We start from the raw sequence: 10,211 nt of genomic DNA on the forward strand, positions 1-10,211 counted from the left end.
GGCTCTGAAGAATAAGTAAGTGACCTGCAGGTGTCAGAGGTAAAGAGAGGGGCAAAACCACGGAGGTGTAAAATTGCACAACATGTTTGTCAAATGGGTTTCACTAGTTGATGTGGAGAAGACATGAATATGGAAGGAGGGGAGAATTGGCAGGAGAAAAGCCTAGATTGTGTCCCAATTATAAAGTGTCTTGAATGCCAGCATATGCTATATGAACTCAGTCTTACCATCAGCAGGGAACCATACGGTTTCTTTCTTTCTTTCTTTTTTTTTTTTTTTGAGATGAAGTCTTACTCTGTCGCCCAGGCTGGAGTGCAGTGGTGTGATCTCAGCTCACTGTAAGCTCCGCCTCCTGAGTTCATGCCATTCTCCTGCCTCAGCCTCCCGAGTAGCTGGGACTACAGGGACTACAGGCACTCGCCACCAAGCCTGGCTAATTTTTTTTTGTGTTTTTAGTAGAGACGGGGTTTCACTGTGTTAGACAGGATGGTCTCGCTCTCCTGACCTCATGATCCGCCCGCCTCGGCCTCCCAAAGTGCTGGGATTACAGGTGTGAGCCACCGCGCCCAGCTGGGAACCATACAGTTTCATTCCCCTCCGTCCCCTGGCACCTGCCACATTGCCTACATGTAGAAGGTGCTCAATAAATACATATAGGATTGAAGGGCACTGGAGGAAAAGGACTGAGTTAGTTCTGTGTCAGCAGCTGGGCAGTGACCAAGGGTGATCTAAGTGGAGTCAGAGTGGTCAGCTGCCAAGAGTCCTCCTGGCACCCAAATACACTCCCTTCCCATCACAGCATCTGAAATCACTCTGTTAGGGAGTCATTTATTAGGCGCTTTGGAAATGGAGCTCCCCAAAGTCTCCAGAAGACAGTACTGTCTTAATGGTGATTTGCTGCCAATGAGACCAGAACAAGATCCAGGGGGTGGGGGTGAGATGTGGAGTGGAAGATAGAGCCCAGTCTGGCGACTGGAGTTCGGTCATTTCCAGTTCCTTTAGAGCAAACCCTGACCCGGCAGGTGAGAAGGAAAGTGCTCACTGGGTAGAGCACTGGACTTAGGTTTTTGCTAATTCACTAAGGGACTCAGGCAGCCTTTCTCCCTCTCGGAGTCTTGGTTTCTTCATCCCTGCAAAGAGGCTGTAGGGGACCTGTGTTGTTTTACCTGCTCAGGATTCAACGCATCCTTTTCTGGAAGGTGCACCCCAATATGGCTTTGGAGAACCCTCCTCAGTCCATGCTGTTCAGATGGGGCTGACTCCACCCTCCAGTCCCAGGCTTGGCTAATCTGAATCATGATGATTGGTTTAGTAATGAGTATGTGACTTCAGCTGGGTCAATGAGAGCTGGACTTTTGGGAAAGGACTCTTTTATTCTCAGGGTAACTCAGCTGGGAAAATGGGATCCTGGGGCTGCCTATGACCACTTCTCCGTCTTTGAGGACAGTCAGCCTGAGAATGAAGCCTTCTAGAGGAAAGTAGAGATCACAAATGGAGAAAAGAGACAAGATTCCTAGTAACACCTGTTGGGCCCCCGGATTCTGCCATGCTTCAAGCTAGTCCAAGCCTTTATATTTGTGGTTATATGGACCAATACATGCCCCTTTTATTTTGCTTAAGCCAATTTGGGGTGAGTTTCTCTCACTTGCAGCTGGCAAGGGGGATTACCTCAGGGAGGGGGGTCTCTCTATTCTGATGACTGTGTAGTTTTCTCTGGCTAAGCTGATTTGTGAGGTACTAGCATGTGACCAGGCTCAGTAAGGTGGGCAAGAAGGCCTGGGGAAGTGTGTGGGGTGACAGTAGACACAGGCTGAGCCCAGTGGAGCACATACAATTCAGAAGTTGGCTAAGCAGAGAGAGATAGAACCTGAGAGGAGAGAGTGAACAGAACGGGGGGAAACTAAGGCAGGAGAGCGTCACAAAGGAGCAACTGTGTGCTTATAATTCATCAGGCAGCCAGAGGGATGATCTGAAAGAATAAATCAAAGTCAAGCATGGGGGCTTATGCCTGTAATCCCAATACTTTGGGAAGTCGAGGCGGGAGGATCAGTTGAGCCCAGGAGTTTGAGACTGGCCTGAGCGACACAGGGAGACCCTGTCTCTACAAAAATAAGAATGAATTTGCCAGGCTTGGTGGTGCAAGCCTGTGGTCCCAGGTACTCGGGAGGCTGAGGTAGGAGAATCACTTGAGCCCAGGAGGTTGAAGCTGCAGCCTGGGCAATAGAGCAAGACCCCATCTCAAAAAAAAAAACAAAAACAAAAAAGAAGAAATCAGATTGGATCTCTTCCCTCCTTCCCTCCTTTAAACCTTCTATTTTCTCATTGCCTTGAGAACAAAATCCAAACTTCTTATTCTGCACAGCCAGCAAGCTTCCCATGAGGTCTGATCCCTTCTGTCTTTCTCTTGCACCTCCCTCTGCCGCACTGTGTGCCCCAGGCCTAGAACCATGCCGGAGACCTATGTACACACTGGAAATATTTGTTGAATAAAGAAATCAGTGAATGAAATGAAAACTGAAAAGTATTTCTGGTGGATTTAGCACCAACAGTTATTGCTCAATTTTGTCAAAAATCTCCAGTGGAACAGGTAAGGGGGAATCTGGATTAGAGAGATTTCCACATGGAATTTCTATGGATAAAAGGCAGACAGAAAATTCAAACAGGGCTAAGAGGTGACAGTGAAAAGCAAGGCTTCCTACAACTCTCTCTATCCTCCCTTTCCCTGGCTTCTAGGTTTCCTTCTTCATGGGTCTTGTCTAAGAACATAAGAAGGCTGTGTGTGGTGGCTCAGGTCTGTAATCCCAGCACTTGGGAGGCCAAGGCTGGAGGATTGCTTGAGGCCAGGCATTTGAGACCAGCCTGGGCAACATAGTGAGACCCCATCTTTACAAAACAAAAACAAAAATCTAGCCCGGTGTGGTACTGGTGTGTGCCTGTAATCCCAGTGCTTTAGGAGGCTGAGGCAAGATGATTGCTTGAGCCCAGAAGTTTGAGGCTGCAGTGAGCTATTGATTGTGCTGCTGCATTCCAACCTGGGTGACAGGGCAAGACCCTATCTCCAAACAACAACAAAACAAAACAAAAAGAACATAAGAGCCTGGCAGCCCATCTTCCTCACGCTCCACAAATGGCAGCATCATGTACACATAGTTCTTATTCCACATGAGTACATATGGAACTGCCTTCTTCTTTTAAAGGCTGCATAGTACCCCTCAGTTTTAGATGGATCTTAGTTGATTTAAGTGTCCCCCTCCTGATAGACAGACATCCAGGCTGGTTCCAATTCTGGCTTCAATAAACCATGCTTCACTGAACACCCTGGTGCATACATTCTCATGTACACAGGTGGAAGTATCTGTACGATGAAGTCCGAAAAACAGAATTGTCTAATGGAAGGTACATACGTGCTAAATTTTTAGATCGCCACCCAAAAGATTGGATCAATTTACCCCCTCGTCATTGGGTACAAAAGACAACATGTCTATCAGATTTCATCTTAGCTAGGGTGGCATTTCTTCAAATCCTGGAGTCTAGCTGGGAGACCAAGCCTGAGGTTTCACGTTTGCAGTCTGCCCTGAACCAACCACCTGACTCTGAAGGCACAGTGTGCCTGGGAGTCAGGCCATCTCTCCAGACCTCAGTTTCTTCACCTAAACATGAGGAAAGGATTCTAGCTGTGATCTAAAAGTTCCCTCTGGCCAGGCAGGGTGACTCACTCCTGTAATCTCAACACTTTGGGAGGCTGAGGCAAGTGGATCGCTTGAGGTCAGGAGTCCAAGACTAGCCTGGCTAACAAGAGGAAACCCCGTCTCTACTAAAAATACAAAAATTAATGAAGGATGGTGGTGTGCATTTGTAATCCCAGCTACTTGGGAGGCTGAGGCAGGAGAATCGCTCAAACCCAGAAGGCAGAGGTTGCAGTGAGCCGAGATTGTGTCACTGCTCTCCAGCCTGGGAGACGGAGACTCTGTCTCAAAAAAATAAATAAATAAAAAATGAAATAAAATGAAAGTTCCCTTTCACTTCTAACCTTCACAGTCACTTTGCCCCCTCAGGCCTCTGTGCCCTATCTGTAAAATGGGACTAACAGTGCCCACCTTGTTTATCTCCCCGGTGATGAGAAGGCACAATGAGATTGTAGGTGTGGATGTGCCAGGAAAGTTGGATACTCCACCAAGGGAAGGAGCAACAATTGAACACCTTTGAAATCCTTTGTCAGATCACTAGGGTGTCCTGGAAATACAAGTCCTCATTAAAGTTTTAGACTGAAGAAATACTGTACGGTGGTGAAGCAGAAAATCGCTAGGACTGTCCAGAGGTAGGAGATGCTTTCACTGATGTGTTCCCTCTGCCAACAATGTGGTTCCCTCTAAGTGGACCTGGCCAACTCTCCCGCCTCCCTCAAGGTTCGGCTCTCCTTTCCCTCTGTGAACCTTCTGGACATTTCCTGGTAGACTCAGTAGCTCCGGTTCTGAATTCCTTACCTCATTACTTTGCATCCAGACTTTTATCTTAGCCCACATCACCCTCCACAGTGACTCTGTTTTCTTCCCAACTACCCCCAACCACCTGCCCACCGCCCGCAGGTGAGTTGTTGCACTCTCCTTGTCAGATTCACTCCATTTTTAAGCCTGTCTCCCTCACTGCCTCTGAAGTTTTTGAGGGCTGGGGCTGAGCCTCATTCACTTCTAGGCCTTCAGGACTTACCAAGGAGCCTGACACCATAGTGAGTGCTTGTTAAATGTTTCGAGATGGGCCGGGTGTGGTGGCTCATGCCTGTAATCCCGAACTTTGGGAGGCCAAGGAGGAGGATCTCTAGAGTCTAGGAGTTCGAGACCAGCTGGGCAGCATAAGAAGACTCCGTCTGTACAAGGAATAAGTTAAAAAAAAAAAAAAAAGCCGGCCGGGCGCGGTGGCTCAAGCCTGTAATCCCAGCACTTTGGGAGGCCGAGACGGGCGGATCACGAATTCAGGAGATCGAGACCATCCTGGCTAACACGGTGAAACCCCGTCTCTACTAAAATACAAAAAAAATTAGCCAGGCGAGGTGGCGGGCGCCTGTACTCCCAGCTACTCGGGAGGCTGAGGCAGGAGAATGGCGTGAACTCGGGAGGTGGGGCTTGCAGTGAGCTGAGATCCGGCCACTGCACTCCAGCCCGGGCAACAGAGCCAGACTCCGTCTCAAAAAAAAAAAAAAAAAAAAGCCATAAAAATTACTGTACCTGGCTGTAGTCCCAGCTACTTTGGAGGCTGAGGTGGGAGGATCCCTTAAACTGGGGAGATCAAGGCTGCAGTGAGTTGAGATTGCACTGCTGCACTCCAGCCTGAGGGGCAGAATGAGACCCTGTCTCAAAAAAAAGTTTCAAGATGGAGGCGGTCCTAGGGCTAGATGTGGCAGTCCCACATCTGGGACTTTGGGGACTGACTGGGGGGACAAGCTCCTTTGCACCCATATGTTTCTCCTGCCTACTTCCCCTCCACTCCTTTGCCAGACTTGGGTGAACTCCAGTAGATTTTCTGTGCAGGGACTGCAGACTCGAATGTCCCTCCTTAGTGATAGGGGCAACACATGGGGAGACATTAGGGAGTGGTGGGGACTGTGGTGGCCGAGGGCAGCCAGGTTCAGCTCCAGCTGACTGTTGGCAGGAAGAAATGTGGGCCTACTCTTTTTCAAGAGAAGCCACAAATCCAAATTTTTCTAAGTTATCTTGGTTTTAAAATGTTGGTTATTCAGATTTTTTTCAAAACACTGTGGAAGTCAATCAAAATTGTCCATGAACTGGTTGTAGCCTGCAGGCCGCCAGTTTCGGAATTCTGAAAGCTTTCCTCTTGGCTCCTATTGCACGGACGAGAAAACTGAGGCCCAGAGAAGCAGAGGCACTAGCCAGGAATGACACAGTTAAGATTAGCACCCCGGAGCCTGTGGGGTGGCTCACGCCTGTAATCCCAGAGACTCAGGAGGCTGAGGCAGGAGGATGACTTGAGCCCAGGAGTTGGAGGCTGCAGTGAGCCATGATTGCGCCACCGCACTCCAGTCTGGGGTACAAAGCGAGATCCCATCTTTCTCTCTCTCTCTTTTTTTTTAAGTAGAGCTCCACTCCCACTTGTCCCCCATTCTCTCTCTCGCCCTTCTCTCGCCCATCTGTGTTCTGCATTGGTTCTGCGGCCGTGTCCCTTTTGTGTGTGTCTGCCCTGTGTTTCTCCGTCGTCTCCGTGTGGATTTCGGTTTTTGTCTTGCCCTCTCGCTCTCTCGTGCGTCTGGGTTTAATCGTGTGCTTCTCTCAATCTCTCTGTCCCTCCCTTTGCCCCCTACACGAGTGTTCTCGTCAACAGATCTCCGGAGGTGATGCAGAAACGACCCCGCGCCGGCGCCCCATCCTGCGGCCAGTGTCTCCGCGCCCTGGCTCGCGTCCCCACCGTCCCCGCCCCAGATTTCCGGAGGAGCAGTCGGGCGGGGTCCCGCGGGGCCAGCTGCCGTCAGCGCCCCTTCCCGGCGGCCGCGACCCCTCCCCGCTGACCTCACCGGAGCCGCCGCCTCGCGCAGATAAAAGCGGCGGCCCAGCTGAAGAGCGCTCGGCAGGCGCCCGGGGCCCTCAGCGCTACGGACTCCTGACCTGCCAACTGCGGACCCCAAGTCCCCGGATCCTGGACCCATCCTGTGGAGCCCACGCCTGGCAGGTAACCGCCTCGACCCCTCTCCTTCCGCAGGCGGCGTCTGGGAGCACTGGAAAGGGAGCCCTCTCGGCCCGCCCTCGCCTTCGGTTCTCCGAGAGCTTCCTGGAGCGCAGGGCCGGTGCACAGGCGGGCGCTGCGCTCGCACCCCCGTTTCCTCCCCGAGCGCCGGCAGGGGACCCGACGGGAGGCGCGGCGCGGGCACACCGGTGGCGCTCGCTGCTGGGCACTCAGGTCCGCGGAGGCCAGAGCGCAGGGTGGGAGCTCCGCGACACCCCCTGACCAGGTGCGGCCGGACAGATCTGGGCATTCAGGGCGTCGGCGTGAGAAGCTGGGAGTTCGAATCCCAATCTCAACGCTAGAAATAGAATTTTAGCCGTGAAATTAGGATTTTAGCTTTAGAAGCAGAGTCCTGGCTTAGTCATGAAAGCTTAGCATTAGAAATAGAATTTTGGCTTTACAAATAGACTTTGAGCTTTAGAACCCGAATCTTAGCTTTGGAATGAAGATGTCGGCCATGGAGCTTAGAATTAGAACGTGGCGATGGGGACGTTGGCAGGAGTCTTGGCGGGGACACAACCGTTAGTGTCGCGGCTGTGCCTGGCGCTGCAATCTCAGTGGTTGCACTCCCGGCGAGGCAGTCCCAGCGTCGGCTCCCCCAGCTCCGCGTCACATTGAAGGGTGGCGGTGGCGCTGGTGATGGGGTTCCCACGGCCTCCTTTCTTGCTCAAGTATAACTGGGCGCAGGCACTACAGGCACCCGTGGGGATGAGGATGCCTAGAGGGGGCAGTGTGGACGCAGAGCCGGGGCGGACCGCGCCGCTGCTCCCGCCCCTGCACAAGGGGCAGTGGTCCTGCTCCTGGGAGGGCGGTTGAACTGTGCGTGGTTTGTTTCCGGCGGGCGTCTGGGAAGACCGAGCGGGATGTGGTGGGATTCGGTGCGCTCAGGCTCTCTCTGTCCTCTAACCCAGACGCCGCGATGCCCGGCCCTTGGTTGCTGCTCGCCCTGGCTTTGACCCTGAACCTGACCGGTGTCCCTGGGGGCCGTGCTCAGCCAGAGGCGGCCCAGCAGGAGGCAGTGACAGCCGCGGAGCGTCCGGGCCTGGATGACCTCCTGCGCCAGGTGGAGCGCGTCCTCTTCCTCCGGGAAAACATCCAGCGGCTGCAAGGGGACCAGGGTGAGCACTCCGGTGAGTGGATGGGGCTGTCGGAGACTGTCGGGCTAGGCTACCCGGAGAGTGGTGGAAACCTGGAGGCAGAGAGGAGGGGAGGCTTGGTCATCAGCCTCCTGCCTTTCGGAAGCTCAGAAACCCTCCCTGGCTGCGCCTGGGCGGGATCTGGAGTTGACCACTCCTTGGAGTCAGATTCCTCCCCGTCTCCATGCTGGAAATATTTCACAGGGAGGAGGCCCTCGGTGGGGAAGCGTCTGTGTGCCAGGGAGAGAGTTTCTTTGTGTGTGACAGTTTGAATTACTATTGACTAGGCACTTCTGTGCCAGACACTATTCTAAGCGCTTAAAACACCTTATCACACTGTTTGATCTTCCTAACAACCTCCTAGTTAGGTACTATTATTACCATTTTACACAGAAGAAAACTGAGTCTCCCATAAATCAATTGAGTTGCGTATGGTCAGACAACTAGGGAGTGCCAGAACTGGGATTGGAATGAGAGGCAATGCCTTTGACTGTTGTGTAACTGTGTATCTGTGAGGCCTGAGGGGCAGGTGCAAGACCGTGGCTCTGAGAGGGAGCTGCAGGAAATGTACTCTGCCTGGGAGAAAAGCTGGAGTGGGCACTCAGGCGCCTGCCTATTACATGGGTCAGGGGCTCCTCACTGACCTCTTTCTTTCCCCAGCGTCCCAGATCCTTCAATCTGACTGGCTCTCCAAACGTCAGCATCCAGGCAAAAGAGAGGAGGAGGAGGAAGAGGGAGTTGAAGAAGAGGAAGAGGAAGAAGCGGGGGCTGTGGGACCCCACAAACGGCAGCACCCTGGCCGACGGGAAGATGAGGCTTCATGGTCAGTCGATGCAACCCAGCACAAGCGGCAGCATCCTGGCCGGCGCTCCCCCTGGCTTGGGTATGCTGTCACAAAGCGGCAGCACCCAGGCAGAAGGCTGGCAGATCCCAAGGCTCAAAGGAGCTGGGAAGAAGAGGAGGAGGAGGAAGAGAGAGAGGAAGAGCTGATGCCTGAGAAACGCCAGCATCCGGGCAAGAGGGCCCTGGGAGGACCCTGTGGGCCCCAGGGAGCCTGTGGTCAGGCGGGCCTCCTGCTGGGGCTCCTGGATGACCTGAGTAGGAACCAGGGAGCTGAGGAAAAGCGGCAGCACCCTGGCCGGCGGGCTGCCTAGGTCAGGGAGCCCCTGGAGGAGTGAACCCAGTTTCCCCTGAAGTCGAGTTTGTGGTCTAAGGATGTCTTGAGCCCTGTGTGCCCCACCATTCATGACCTCTGCATTTTCTCATTAGATCCCTGACCATAAGCCTGAGCCCCTCCCTCCCCGCCCCATATTCACACACACCCTAGCCCCTGGCCTTGCCCTCTTCCTTTAGGCACGTCAGAAAATCAGCCTAGAAGTTTAAACCCCACTTTCCCCCACTTAGCACCACAGGCAAAGGGGCAGATCCCAGAACCCCTGTCACCCCCACCTCCACAGGTCTGCTCCTTCCTTAGCCCTGGCTAAGAGGGTCCTTCTGGGATGGCACCCAGTGAGGGTGGGCTGAGACTGAGGCATTGATGTGCAAATCCAGCTTCCATCCCCTCCCCCATCTGGCAGGATTCTCCATGTGTAAACTTCACCCCCAGGACCCAGGATCTTCTCCTTTCTGGGCATCCCTTTGTGGGTGGGCAGAGCCCTGACCCACAGCTGTGTTTCTGCTTGGAGAAGCATATGTAGGGGAATACCCTATGGTGTTGCGCTGTGCGTGGCTGTGGGATAAATGTGTGTGGGAATATTGAAACATCGCCCAATAATTGTGGTTTGTATATAACCCTCTAAGCCCCTTTCCCTTGTCAATGACAGTCATCCTAATGATAATAAAACCTGCATCCAGATAATCATGGAGCTCTGTGGTTGCTGTTCTGTCGCAGCTGGCATGGGATTCTTCTTTTGCATTGAGAGGGATATTTAAAAGGAGATAGGACTAGAGTTCTCAGCTCCGCTGCAGAGGGAATCAGGGACCCTGGGGGGATGACAAGTCGTCTCTACTGTCCCCATTTCAGAACACACTTGGGAGGTGGATGGGGTTCTGGAGCCCAGTTGACTCCTGGGGAGACTAAGGCTTGGAGAGAAGGAAGGGCTTGCCCAGAGACACACAGCTGGCTGAGGTGGAGCCATGGGTCTGAGAGGCCAGCTCAGGGATTTGCCTTGAGTTTGCCGGATTTGGGAGGTGGGAGTGGTGGTGAGAGGGGAGGTTTGAGGGGAAGACTTGTCTGGCTCCGGTCTGTAATCTTCATGGTTCTGTTGACAGTCTGTGTCACCAAACAGCCTGTTAACCAACAGGAACAAAGAGGGCAGAGGACCAGGCTGCAGTCAGGAGACA

The 10,211-nt window shown here is 53.0% G+C and overlaps 1 protein-coding gene across 1 annotated transcript; it reads left to right on the top strand.

The window, feature by feature from the left end:
- The first annotated feature begins 6,506 nt into the window (after nucleotides 1-6,506).
- Nucleotides 6,507-9,733, top strand: TRH (thyrotropin releasing hormone). The gene is made up of 3 exons (XM_003906869.4): nucleotides 6,507-6,678; nucleotides 7,644-7,862; nucleotides 8,529-9,733. The coding sequence occupies exons 2-3, from the start codon at nucleotides 7,652-7,654 to the stop codon at nucleotides 9,020-9,022; spliced, it is 705 nt and encodes a 234-aa protein (XP_003906918.2). The 5' UTR covers nucleotides 6,507-6,678; nucleotides 7,644-7,651; the 3' UTR covers nucleotides 9,023-9,733.
- Nucleotides 9,734-10,211: the final 478 nt, after the last annotated feature.

Source organism: Papio anubis, chromosome 2 (assembly GCF_008728515.1).
Source record: "Papio anubis isolate 15944 chromosome 2, Panubis1.0, whole genome shotgun sequence".
Taxonomy (NCBI): Eukaryota; Metazoa; Chordata; class Mammalia; order Primates; family Cercopithecidae; genus Papio; species Papio anubis.